This window comes from Scleropages formosus, chromosome 3 (assembly GCF_900964775.1).
Source record: "Scleropages formosus chromosome 3, fSclFor1.1, whole genome shotgun sequence".
NCBI lineage: Eukaryota > Metazoa > Chordata > Actinopteri > Osteoglossiformes > Osteoglossidae > Scleropages > Scleropages formosus.
Window position 1 is genome coordinate 29,325,796 of NC_041808.1, and position 14,658 is coordinate 29,340,453.

The following is a 14,658-nucleotide window of genomic DNA, read 5'->3' on the forward strand; positions in this document are numbered from 1 at the left end:
TGGGGCAAGAATCAAGAAACAGAAGATGAATGTGAACCCTTTGTTTGTACACCTGAGTGACCTGTGGGTTATGCTAAGCCCCATCCAAAGCAAAGCCTAGAAATGATGGACACAAGAGGAGAACCATAAAGACTTGAGAGCAAGATTTGGCCAACTGAGAAAATTGAAACTATTCACTATCTGGACTGGACCCTGGTCAGAGTCCCACAGACATGAAGGAGGGGTGGCAGGGGTGCTGTCTGCAGACCTGTAAAAGCATTGACTGGACTGGACACTACAGAGTCATTCACAGCACTTCAAAGGGATTAAGGGAGAAGTGGTGGGGGTAGGGGTGGCAAGAGAACTCATTAGAATCCAAGAAAGGGGTCCATCTGGAAGCTGGGTTGAGAATTAAACATGAGATAGGCTGAGCGTGTGGAAAGTCACCTTGTTCTCCAATCAGAGGACAGAATACAGATTGAGGGAGTGCGAGAGAGAGACAGGGAACAAGATAAAGAGCAGAGGAAAAATACACAGGAGCATGGAAATGGGATGGGGGGGAAGGGAGGGAGGGACTCACCCTGTCCCACTGCCTATCCTTGTCCAGTAGGATGATGACCAATTTGGGGTGCATCTGATAGCCATCTTCGCTGAAGGACAGGTTGCGTCCTTCAAACGTCACATTCATGAGGTACCTAGGAAATAGAGAAAGCAAAAAGATGCCAAATAAACTTTAAAAAAGTAAATGCCTAGCAGTTTTATTTGCATAGTTTTTAGAAAATTAAGAGGCACACTCATAAATGCTTGTGGCTTCTGTTGACATGTTTATTCTCTAAAAGTGTAAAATATTGAAATGTTCCATGGGTGTATATTTGTGTGCATGTGCTGGCCTGTCCCTGCTTCTGTCAAGCAAACTCAAATCATCCCTCTGCCCCCCCCATACATGCTCCTGCTCTCTTTCCCTCTCGGTGGGTTGCTGTTTCCATAGCAACACTACCTCAAAACATGCACGCAACATATAAATATATAAATAAAAAAAATTAAGAAAGTGAATGTGGATTTGTATGAACATCATTCATTAGATGTATCAGGTGTGTTGCATACTCCAGTAGAGTAAACAGTGTAATTTTATAGCAGACTCCATTTTGCAGCAGGAAGCATGACAACCACATTTAATTTTCAACACAATACTACTGTACCTCTCCACTGTATATACAAATGAACTTCAGTGCCTTTTGAAAACTAACATTAACAAGTTATATATTCCCAAAAATATATAATTAGTCAAAAAGGATTAAGATGCTAAAAAGAAAATATATATAGATAATATATATATACATAAAGACATTTAGCAAGACAATAGGTTTTTTTAAAGTTTCACTAACAATTAGATTATCAAGTATGAAAAGTAGAAATTGTAAATGCTTGCAAAAATTTATGACCCACACCTAGATTACATTTGCAGCCACACCATCAGTACATTTTTTCACAGTTTTAAATAATGTATACCATCAGTGTTGTCTACAGTGTTATTTACTGTTTGGTGCTCCTTGCAATGTTACATTAACCACTGCTGTGTGTATATACTCTACCTACAACACCCAACCCTTGCTAAGTGTAGAGAGTGACAGACCTACAAGCATATACAACATGTTGCCATGGCACCCACAACAACTGTGATTTCCACACCATCTGCTGTGTTTCTATAGAAACCATAATCTCCAAGAAAGACTAGGTCTGTAATTATTCTCACTACTCCCCCTTTTCTTTCTCCTCCTCCAGCACTACATTTCTAGAAACTGATGCAGTCATTTCTCTCTCTGCTTTTCCTTCATTTTTCCTCTGTCAGGTATACACACATTCATTAATGCAGGTTCAAGATGCTGTAGCTGTAAGTTCCATGACCTTTATTCATTAAATACAGCACATGCAATTACATGTTATTAATCCATACACGCAGTTGTATCCTGCCACATCACCACACCAAAAGCAAACTCATAAAAACCATACTTTTTGAGCTCCATGAATTGTGAAAAACTCTATAAAATATTTGGATGTTTTCACAAATGAGCTCTCCTGTTAGTCAAAAATGACTTACAATCAGATGAATGAGTCAAATAGAGAAACGATTTCTTGCGATCTTGCCCTGTGACTACAGAAATAGCATAACATGGAACCTGCACACAGCATCTCAAGATATGTCAGGTATGTGGTGTGGAGATAATGCTGCATATGCATTTGTACTTTTGTGTGCCGAAAATATACAGACAGTGTGGAAGACAGAGAGAAGAGTTGAAAAATTGAGGTGAAAAGTAGGTAATTAAGTGTGCTAATGCAAAGACTGCAAGAGGAAGAGGACAAAGGGGAAGAGACAGGCATCCTTTGTTGGGAATTGGGGGAAATGGAGAAGGTTCAAATGAAAGTGGCTTTTTAGGTTTATCATAAACCTGTCAACAAAAGACAGAACAGAGATCTGCAGAAATATTATAACTGAATTGCCTCATTCACAGATAGTGTCACTAAATACCGTCATAAATAGGATACTGATTATCAATGTAACGTTGCCAAAAAAGGAACGTTAAAAAGGAAGCATCCTGAAGGACACTCATTCAATGTTTATTACATGAATTTATACTACAGTTAATGTTAGTGCAGTTTCAGCTGAGTGAAAACTTTGAGGTGACAAACACTATTTTGAGGACATACATTAATCTGCTCCAGAGAAATAGCTGATTATGATGGAAGTGGAGACAGGCACACACTGCGATCACAAGCCTCTTAAGCAAACATCTGATAGTATTAAGAAACTGCAGGCATATAAATCAACAGCCACATAACAAAGCAATGGTAAGGTCCAGCTGCCTGTATCGATTTCCATTACCTATTTTAAAAAAAGAAAACAATACAAAAATTGTACAATAACATTATCTTACTTGAGTAGCATTTGACTTGGTCCTGATGTATTTATTTGGATTGCATCAGTCCAAATGCTATGTATATAATGCAAATATGAAACCAAATTTAAATGATATTATACTGCCAAAAAAACAAGATCTGCAGAAGATCAGTATCTCAATTAGGGGTTAATTACCTGCTGCAAACCACTTACTTGATATAAATGAGTTGAAAAAACAAGAGTATCGTTAAAAATTAATAACTTAATTTAATCAGGAAATTAATAAAAAGTAACTAAGTTTAACCTAAAGAGATGACAAGAAAACAAATACAGACCTTGTTAAGATGCTACATGATCCACACTCGCAAGAACAGACAAATAACAAATGTGAAGCTTTTGCACTTGCACTTGAAAGCAAAGGAATAATGCAGTGTTACTTCAGAACTCATAAGCCACTTGCAGACACATATTCTGCTCTCCTGTGCTCTTGGGTGAAACTGCACCCATGATGTCTGTGTTTTTACTACAGTCACAAAAATAGCAGTGAGAGAAGGCCAGAAAGAGGCAAAGAAATGGAAATAAAGAACACATTGTGAAAGGGAACTGTTTCTGAATGAGTAAGACAAAACACAGCAAGAAACAAAGTGTAGCTGCACGGCAACACACAGTTTCAGGGAAAAGAAAATCTTTAGATTCTGTTGCCACTGGGACCAATTAAATTGGCATGACAGCAAAACTTGGGCACATTTAAATGTCCTGTTAAAATAACAAGAGAAATTGAACAGGATGTCAAAGCACCTGAGCACTTCATTAGGGTTGCCAGCATTTGACCCTTTTTTGTCAGGGGCCCCATGGCACTCTGACTTTAAAAGAGTGTGAGGACCCCGGTCAAGCATCATGGTGGAGGTTGCCATGGCAATGATGGCCACCCCATCACGAACTCGAGCCTCCAGGCTATAGTCCCACTCATCATATGACACAGAAATTAGACCTACAAGAAAATGAGAGTTAGAGAGAGAGAGAGAGTAAGAGAAATGTTACGTAATATAAATGTATGCATCATGCACAGGTATACAATAACAAATTCACAGTGACAGCTATAAAATGTTATTATGACCTCCTTCCCCACAGCAATGACCCTTGACCTACGTTGCCTGGATTTTAACATGAAACCTGCCTTCCAGGACAGGACACAGGTTGCAACGTGCCTCTATCCGGAATCATCAGCACAATATTAGCAGACATCACCTTGGGCAGCAGGTAGCACAGTTGTTAAGGACAAAGGCTTATAACCCAAAGGCTGCCAGTTTGAAGTATACCAGGACTGGCCCTGTTGTGATATCCTTAAGCAAAGTGTTAACCTCAGTTGCTCCAGCAAAACACAGCATTGTATAAAGTAATGAAATTGCTAATTGGTTTATATAAAGTATTCAAGTTAGCAGCAAAATAATAATAACCATAATAACCTCTGACTGAACAGTTTGCCTGCTAGCCAGTTATGAGGCCAAAACAAAGTGTACCTCAAACCCAGTTAAAGTTTTGAAAGTGATGAGGTCATGCCCTTGAGAACAAGCACCCACATCACACTCTGGTTTAAGGGTAATTTTTAATTTTAAAAATGAAAAAAAAACTGCACTATCTCAGTGCAGGACCTACTAGGACCCTTCAGGTATGAACACACAGTGACCACCAGGGGACAGAAAAAGTCATCACAATATGAACCATTTCTTCTAATTCAGCTGAAAGGGTAAACAGGTAATAAGATTTCACCGTATCTCTAGGCTAAAAGTGTTCTGCTGTCTTCTGAACTACTCCTTTGTTCATGCCTGTTTGTAGTTCAGATTCAAAATCAGGTGACCACTGCAGAAGAACACATGAATAAGTGGAACACCAAGTATGGCAATGGTGGTAAGTGTAAGACTCCAGTTTGTACCAGTCCTTACGAATAAAAGCATTTGCTAAGCCAGTAAATAAGAGTAATAATAACAGTATAGCTGCAACAAAGTGGAACAATTTGTGTTCACAAGCCCTTAGATAAATCTATTGTGCAATTCTGTGTCTTACAATGTGATAGAACAGGGAGATGCGCAGTTGCATTATTGCTCCCTTTTATGTAATTCAAGAAACCAATAAGTAGAATTAGCTAGACTTCAAAGCTCCTAATGTAGCTAGTGTGGCAGGCTACAAGACACAACCAACCCTGTTTCAGCACAGCACCTTTTCTCAAGACCCAAATCCGGATCTTACCTCCACACCCTGTGCCATCCTCTGTTCCCATTGCCCAGCCCAAAAGCCAGACAAACAGCATTTATATACTGCACATGTAAACCCTCAGACCTAGGCTCCATAACCAGATTCTTTACCAGGTATAGCCTCTTTACGCAGCCCTTTGCCTTGACCCAAAACTTGACATGCAGTATCACACTGCACCTTTGACTACTGTCCCAGGTCCACCTACCCTTTGGAAACTCAACAGGTACATTGTCACTGTCACCGGTCACCAGCGAAGGGACAATCCAGGTGTAACCATAGCCTGTGAGGCCCACTGAGTGAGCCACTGCAAAGATGGTGGTTGCTTCCTCCTTGGTGCAGTACAGCAGGATGACAGGGCTCTGAAGCTTCTTTAGCTGGTTCTGGATTTTGGAGTCACCGTCATCCACTGACATGTCCAGCAGAAGCACCTCCTCTAGCTCCCAACCTACAAAACTGTTCTCAATGGTGCTCCGCACCTGGGAAGAGCAGAGAGAAGGGCAAAGGGAGGGGCACAGGTGCTTAAGTGTTCACAGACTGACTGGACCTCCTATTATGCCACATTAGCCTTGGTACAAACACAACCACAGCAAAAAGCATGTGCTACCTCGAAAACATACCAGAATGTATCTGCCTATATCTGCCTACCAACCAAGGTAATTGAAAAAAGAATCAGTCACTCTGATAATGAAACTGATTGGTGTTGATATTAAAACCATCATGTTCACATGCTGTAAACTAAAAGGGCAGAGAAAATATTTGTGCCCCTCTTATATATTCAGACCAGATATTGAACCACATAAAAAATAACTATGATATTATCAGTTTTGAGTGCTTGGCCGGTGGGTTACCTTGTTCACAAAGTCTTTATTGCCAGGATAGTAGGTAGTTACTATAGAGAAAATGTACCAGTCGTACTCCTCCATTATATTCAGCATGACAGAGGCTTGCTGCTCGATTGATGGACCAAACTGGAAGAACATGGAATTGTCATCCTAAAACAGGGACAGGTGGGAGGAGAGGCAAAGCAGGGTTAATATATCATATTCATCCTGAGCATTTGGGTTGGATGTCATAGCAATCAAGGGGTTGAAAATATTTGCAGAATATAACTGGGAACTACACTTCTGTGAAACACATACTGCAAATGTATGCAGATTTAAAGTTTGTATGTGTGTGTGTGTGTGTGTGTGTGTGTGTGTGTGTGTGTGAATTAACACCAGCTTGTGTGTGAAATCCGTCCTCTTTGTCAGCCAGGAAGGGTGTGGAAATGTCTTTGGCTTATGAGCCTCGTTCAACATCAAAGCCTCTTGGCCCCCCCCTTTTTCCTCTGGGACAAGTTGGGTCGATCTGTTACCTTGTTTTTGCATTAATGAGACTGGGAGATACCAATTAAATGGCATGGGGAGGGCACAGGTCATCATGTGAAGGCTCAAGTGTACATAAATACATACAGACTATCACAAACACACTTGCCATATTAATAGTGACACGCAGACATGTCTGTGTAATATTCATCTTTACCACATTCCAAGACACAGTGAAGTGCCCTGAGCCCTTTTACTCTAATATTTTCTCTCACCATTGAAGTATACCCCCCCATTTTCCATCTCTCACTTAACCTCCATTTCCTCCCCTTCGTCTCCATTTTCATATTTGCTTATGTCTCTCTTGACTGTTCCCACTTCTCTGTCCTCCTCACTTCCCAGTAGCTGTCTCTCCCAGCACGCCATTCTCCCTTTTACTGGCCTATTTATTCAGCTGAAATTACTGCCAGGACACAGATATAATTGAATTCCCAGATCTCATACCCTCCTCCCCTCCTCTCCCCCTAAGAGCAGTGTAAAAGTAATGTTCTGTCCAGTAGAGTCCAGTCACTCTGGGTTCTGGGCGTCTACATCCTTTAATTAAGAGGCAAGCACCACTACCAATAGCTCCATCTCCTCTTTGCTTCAGTAATTATTTGCCTATGTTTATCACCGCGAGAAGATCTGCATTATTGAATGAAGACACTCAAGCTGCTGGAATCCTGGTGTTAAGCATGCAGCGCTGTATGTGTCCTTCTAGAAGCATTTCCCTCCCTGTACTCTTTCACTGCAGCCCCAGCTGTAGGACAGGAACACCCTGCCTATGTGGAATGGCAAACAGGCGTGAAGTACGTTTTGTATGTTGTTCTATAGATAAACCAACACTTTACAGCTGCCATTCAGTGAAACACATAAAAAGGTCTGAAATGTGAAAGATATGGATGAAGGCCAGGAGGACTGAGATTAAAAGAGCAGGGCCAGAGATCCAGCCCCAGAACAGACTTTGAGAGCGTTGCCTGGTTATGATGTCAGGGCCCATGCCGATACACCTGGCTGCCCATCAAGGCCAGGTGTCACAGACTTTTGCTGCGCTGTTCCGTACCACTGCAATTCCCCTGATGACCTCAGAAATGAAACTCTCAAAAGGCTGCGATCCCATCCGACACACACAAAGGAACCATTTAAGCCAAAGCACTCGCAGCCCCAGCACCAGCTGAGTGTGTGTGGCTCCATCCACATTCCAGAAAGAAGAAGGTTATGATCCACGTGATGCTTCGAGTTGTATTTGTTGTATGCACAGACATTTCGGTCATTTCCAGGTTGCTGAAACACAAACTACACATTTGACTTTTTTTTCAGGCGTGGTTTCTGAAACACTTTGGCATTGAGTAATTTGAGATATGCCACGAAAGCCTTTCAAGAACTTGCACAGTCAAGATGGGGGGGAGATTTTACCCATTTAGTAATGTATTGCATGATGGGAAGAGTTACAAGCTGGAGAGGAAAGACACAGCTGGGTCTGTCACATGTGTTCAGTCACAGAAAGAGACAATGCACATTTATTCCAAAAAAGAATTACGCACATGTATTTTCACTTACGCTCGCATAACCCAGGTGCACAAACGGACAGAGAAAGAGGAAAATAAAAAAAAAAAAAATTGAAAGCTTTTTAACAAACTACTGTGTCAATCACGTTCCAGTACAATGACTGCATACACACAAAAACAGGGGAACAAAAAAGGCACACACTAAAAAAGACACATGAATCCACTTTTCATCACCCCTTCCATCACTTTTCCCATCTCAGTTCATTACACGTAATTAAAAAAACAAGCTTTAATCAAACGCACATACACTTAATTAGTTTTTACATTTGTCAGACCTTCACCTAATTAGCAGTGACCTTATTTTACTTTTTTAAAAAAAAACCTAATTAAAAATGTTAGATCTTAATTAAAACATTTGGTGAATTTTGCACTAACATGATTATGATTATTATATAAACCTTTACATGACCTTTTCTGTGCTTTTTGAATGTCACCCCGGTCAACAATCATTTAACTGCCCCCAACTGAAAAAAAAAAAATTTGGTTCTTTTTTTCATAACCCAATCCTCAACACTTGAAAGGTTATACGAACGAGAAGTATTACAGTGTTCCAGGAATTCTACAACACCTGCGATAATCTCACTCACTTTCAACAGCCACTTGTCCTAGTGCAGGGCTGCGGTGTTCTGGAGTCCATCCTGGAAACAATGGGCACATATATTTACTCACACATTCCTTTGCAAAATGCACCACCATATTCTAGTTTCTTCTTCTCTGGGTTTAAACCCTGACTTCATCATTAGTGCTGATTAAATGGAGAAGTAGTACTCAACCTGCTAGCAACAAGACTAACTCTGGATCACATTACATCAGCTGGGAGTGCCAGGGCTTTTTCAGCTGAAGCAGGTTCTTTCATCATGCTCTGTTTGCCTAGCAGGTTCTTAACATGCACTCACACATCTATAAACACATCCAGTCATGAATCTGCAGCCTCCCAGATCCACACCTTCACTAAGCTCTCTTAGTTATCCCCCTCCCTTTTCACACCAAAAACCAATAAAGTGGAGAATGGGAAGAGAATGGGAAAATGCAGTCAAAGGCAACGCCACGACATGGAGATCAGGCATTCCTTCAAGCCAGGAATCTCACTCAGAGGAGGCAGGGGGCAATGCTGGTGGGCTAGCTGGGGAAGGTGGGAACAAGGTCACCATGTGTCCATCCTCCTTCACTCCACAGGCCTTCTCCTCTACTGGAGTCTCTGTCAGTATATAGACCACCTTCTCTCGCTTTCTTCACTGCTTCCACACGCTCCATGTAGTCCGATTCAAATTCAAATCTGCTTTATTGGCATGACATGGGCATTTTCCAAGCGGAACATGTTACAAGACAGACTAAGACAATAAGCCAAAGGAACCCCCTCACCCCATACCTTTCCATCACAGCACTACTCTTCCACCCACACAACTGCTAGTCACAAATCCATCAGCATCTTTGCTATATTTGCATACATAATAACAATAATCTGTGTTTCACTCATCTGTCGCCTGCACACTTCCGCCCCCGTGTGTCCCATAACATATGACACATAAACATATGCAGGTGGGTAGGTCTCCCAGTAGAGCTGCTTACTTTTAGGTGACCAGGAGGGGGTAGAGGGTTCACAATGGGACCTGAGCCTGTTGAAGGAGTGTTCTGCATCTCCAACCCCCCACCGCCTCCAGCTCCCTGTACTCATCTCAGGCAGAAGCAAAGCTGTGGACACCTCATGGCGTGACTCGCAGGGCCTGAGTGCCGGTACAGCTTTTAGAACAATGCAATATGTAAATGGAACAGGGATGGTACATTAAACCCATCAGCCAGGAGCCACGGGCCGGGCCACTTCCACTCCCCATCAGGAGGATCACATCCACCTCCCCCGCTGCCTCCTCCCCACTCACTCTGTGTCACAGCAGCAAAGTCGAGGGAGGGGGAACAGTACCGCATGGAGGCAGAGAGAGAGAAGCTCGCAAGAGGCAGCAAGCCACTGCACTTGTGTTGTATGCCTAGAGAAAATACTCTTCAGTAGTATCCTTTTCCTGCCAGTAACAGGCTCATATAAACCCCAATTTGCAACGTGGGAAAGAAGACTGATAGTCGACTGAGATTACTTGAGCTGGTGGGGAGCGTGGTGGTGCAGTGGGTTTGGCTGGGTTCTGCTCTCTGGCGGGTCTGGGGTTCGAGTCCTGCTTGAGGTGCCTTGCGACGGACTGGCGTCCTGTCCTGGGTTGTGTCCCCTCCCCCTCCAGCCTTGCGCCCTGTGTTGCCGGGTTAGGCTCCGGTTCACTGCTGGGCGGTGCATTTACAACTCAACGAAACCTAACCACACACAATAGACATTACAAACTCCATACATCATCTGTTCTCCCTTCTTCCACCCACCTCCCAAGCTCATAATCTCCTTTGGAAACACAACAGATGAGTTATGCAAATATGCAGAGTTTGAAAATACACTGGCTTTACAGGGCCTCACACTGTGACTCACAAGTGCAACATTTGGCAGCTAGGCTTGCTCTTGCTTTCTTCCTATGTCATTGAGAAAAAGACAAGTTCATATTCTAAAAGGTTTCTATACACAAAACATAAGAATATGCTTTACCAAGCTGAAAAGAGGCGATGCCATTAAAATAAAAAAAAAAATTACAAGTCCTTTTGAATGCTGTCAAATTCACATTTAAAACCTTAATATTACTGCAAGCAGAAGAGGTTCCTCTATAAGGAAAGTGAACTTTAACAATTTTGCCCTCTTTTAACCGCCACATTCCCTCAACAGTGAGTTTCCTGAAATCCTGCAATTCGTTGTCATCTAAAAAAAAATCATTGTTTCATCCCTGAAAGTCCTTTTTCTGGCCAGTATTGATTTTTCAATTAAAATTAATTAATTTCTTAGTGGTTTTTAAAACCCTGCAGCCACACACACATATACAAATATTTGCCTGTTGTATGGATTGGTTTCTAAGTATAGATACTGCGATTTAACGCAGTACAATGAAATGAATCCACACATAACTAATTTGTCATAACTTAGAGGCGCTCGGGTGAAATGTAGTGGGAAATAGACAAACACTACAGCGAAGCCACAGTTTTGATGTTTAATATACATAAACAGTGCACACAATAAGCACCGAAGAGCAAGCTAGTCTAGCGACCTCTGGAACGAGTACCTCGGGAATGACGTCAGTCCTTTCCCGTCACTGCAATTATAGAGATGCAAGTCTGCGTGGGTGGGGGGACACATGCCCCCTACACGACAAGATGCTTGTGTCTTAGTGTCACACCCTGAGGGGGCGAATGGCACAAGCTACGGGTAACAGCGCGGAAGACAGAGGGGCTCCTAGGCTGTTGGGCATCAAGATGTGTGGTGAAAAAGTGAACGTCGGGCAGAGGGGCAGGTCACACTGCTACTCAGACTATCAGCTGGGGGGGGTGGGTAAATGATCGCTGTCTTGCTTTTTCTACTGGCTAATGATGCCCCTAGATATCCAATGCGAGGCTGGCTGAGCAACTGAAAGAAAGACCAGAAAACACACAGACACACAGGGAGAGATACATATTTTCTTACAGAAATAGCTGGTAATCTTTCTTCTATTTCTGCTTTACTGATCTTCAGGGGAAGTAAGAGAGGGGGACATTTTAAAAAGCACAGCTCACCAACTACCTCTGAATTCTCTCTTTAAATGAGTATCCACTTGGCTGAACGAGGCTCGCACTGACAAAGTCGTGTCCTCACCAGACACAAGCACAGTGCTGAAGTCCCTGCTTGTCCACTGCAGGTGGTCAATGTCTGTGTGTGGATCTCCATGCTCAACAGGCAGCTGGCAGTAGGAACTGGGGGGAGGGTAGGCACTGGGACAAGTGTGATGGACAGGGGTGGAGACAAAGTTCACGGCCTTGTCAGTATGTTTCAGGTCCATCTTTCCCATCATCTCATGTCTCTTATTAACCAGTTAGGAAACCTAGATTCCAGTCCCTTTTCTGAACCCCTTAAACTGCACCAATATCCCCCTTGAAAAACCTTGTCCTTGCTCCTGTATCTCCCTTCTTCTTCTCAACACACTCTTTCTCATTCTGAATTTCACCCGTGTCGCTCTCTCTCTGCAATGTTAATTCAAACTAGCTGGATCGGCAGGATGACACTGTCTCAGTACTGCCAAAAGCACTTAGAGGAACATAATCAATCTCCCGGTCTCATTCTCTCTCGCTTGCTCGCTCTCTTCTACACACAGTAACACAGTCACTCTAGCCGTTGCTCCCACGCTCATACAGTCTACACAGTTTCTACTTCACCTTTTTTGCATCTGGGACACCACTCCCATTCACTGCCTCACTCTAAAGCAAAAATTTGTAGCACATGTGACACATGCTTCCAGGGCCCTCATTGCCCCAAACTTTCTCCTTCACTCTCTTGTCTGTATACTTCTCAAATAGCATCAACTATGCCGTCAGGTTTAGAAAGAGAGGTAGAAAGAGAGAGAGAGAGAGATATAGAGAGCGAGTGAGAGAGAAATATTTCTAATTCAAAGAGACAGGCTGTGTCTCCATGGCAACGTAGTTTCCATCGAAACGGTCTTGTTAAAGATGCCATTAATGTGAACAAAAATATCTGCTCACCCACTGATGCACTGTACGTAGACATGCGCACATACACGCAAACACACACACAAGGCAAAACACACCTGAGGTCAATTACATTTGTGTATTTTCAGGTCAATTATGTCTGCCTCATATGCCTCACCTTGTGTTGAATCCAGCTAGGGATGCTTGTGATGAATGACTGTGGCAATATCCATGCTCATATTGCTCTGTTTATTGCTTTTTTAATGGAACTAGAATCATTTCCACATCATTGTTATTGAGCAACGTGTCACAGTAATTGTATCTGGGACTGAAAACATTCCCTGTGCTTGTGCTTTTCCACTGTGATTGACCAGGGATGCCTGCTACAAAACAGGAGACAATGTGCTACATTCACCCTCGAATGTGTCGGAGTATCAACAAGCACTACGTGGGAAAAATGGAAGGCATGCTGTGGTGAGGTGGGTAGGGGGTATCAGTCCACATTAACACTTGAAATAAGGTTGCGTCACTTTTTTTTATCATTGCATTTAGAACTCAATGTTCTGTTCCTTGACTTAGATCTATGATTTTAAAAGCACTTTCAGCCCCACAGAGGACAGTGGCATGCCAATTAGGCCTATTAAATACATCTGAGTGACTTTGAAAATGTAAATGCAAATTATCCCAAGACATGCAGGTGATATGTGGATGAGCCTCTCTGGTTGGGAGAAATTTGCTGCTTCGAGCCTCATGTACATGCTTCTTGGTCATACCCAGACTGCGTTGCTCCTACAAATGTACATGTGCTTAAACTTATTACTGTGTGCTTGTGCCAGTGGAAGTCTATCATTGTACTGAGTGCTGATTTGTATGTGTATTTGTGTGTACGTGCTTATGTGTGTGGGTGTGCACGGATGTGGAGATTCGAAATGCATCAATGTCCCACACCTGAGATCTGTTGCCCCTTCTGCATGCCCCAGGTGGTAGAATATGAGCAGACAGGTGCTCGAGACCCATAAAGCACTAACATTTAGTGCTCTTTTGAGCTGTTCAGGCATCCAGTTTGTTAAAGAGGCTAACAGATGCTGGTGCAATGTATAGGGGTAGTCAGTTAGTGACTGTACAAAGGATCCATTTAAACTAAATGAGAAGGGCAAGGGATTAGCTATCTTCTGTCAAAAGAGACAGAGGTGGCACCAAAGAAAAATTGCTTTGTCAGTGACGTTTTTCTGTCCTCTGTCCAGGACCATATTGCCATTAACATGGACTGAATTCAATCAAATTCTAGTGCCCAGTCAGCTAATTCTACCAGTCACGCTTGCTCTAACTAGATGCTAAATATATTGGATTTATAACCAGGTAATGGTAATGCAAACCAGGTCATCTAACACAGCGTGCATTATCCTTGGGTGTGTGACCAGTCGTAAGCCTGCAACCGCCAGCCAGTGTCCCAGCGTGGGTCTTCTCCAAATAAGGGCCAGCTGCGATATGCAACTTGCTGGTAATTGACCGGATGCCACTTGTGATCTTCACACATCCCCTTCTTTCCTGAACCCCCCCCCCACAGGAGTGATATAGTGTTTATGATCTCTGATCTACTTCACCTCCCACTTGCAACACTCATTTAATATAAGAGGAAGCATAGCAGTAAAATGAGGGTGGAACGAAGGTGTTCCATGACAGGACAAAAGGAAAAAGGAGAGAGAGCACATGCAGAAAAGGGGTGGGTACAGAGCAAAAGAGAGGTTAAAAAGCTCAAAGGAAGGGAGGGGAAGTAGAGTAGCTGAAAAAGAGTGCTAGAGAAGGGCAGGTTAAAATTGAAGGACAAAGTAGGGCTAAAACCAAAATCTAAAAAGCAAAACAGGGCAAACAAGTGTACAGAAATAGAAAGGCAATACAGAGAGATGAAAAGAAACAAAAAACTAGATAGGGAGAACTTGGAGAGTGGGGCACAGGGTCCATAGCATTTTATTTAGGAAACCAGTCCTGATAACAGAATCATTAAAAGTTCCACAATGAGTTGAAGTCATTCGGTATTGAATGGAAACTGCACCAGGCACCCCTCAATTTTGTATATGGTTCTTTA

The 14,658-nt window shown here is 42.6% G+C and overlaps 1 protein-coding gene across 1 annotated transcript in view; it reads right to left on the reverse strand.

Annotated features, from left to right (window-relative positions):
- grin2ba (glutamate receptor, ionotropic, N-methyl D-aspartate 2B, genome duplicate a) overlaps positions 1-14,658 on the reverse strand; it is a 47,827-nt gene that overhangs the window by 15,001 nt on the left and 18,168 nt on the right. Inside the window, exons 6-9 of the mRNA XM_029250423.1 lie at positions 5,977-6,120; positions 5,334-5,604; positions 3,674-3,866; positions 560-674 (exon numbers count right to left, since the gene is read on the reverse strand). Coding sequence (XP_029106256.1) covers positions 560-674; positions 3,674-3,866; positions 5,334-5,604; positions 5,977-6,120 — 723 coding nt within the window. The remainder of the gene's footprint in view (positions 1-559; positions 675-3,673; positions 3,867-5,333; positions 5,605-5,976; positions 6,121-14,658) is intronic.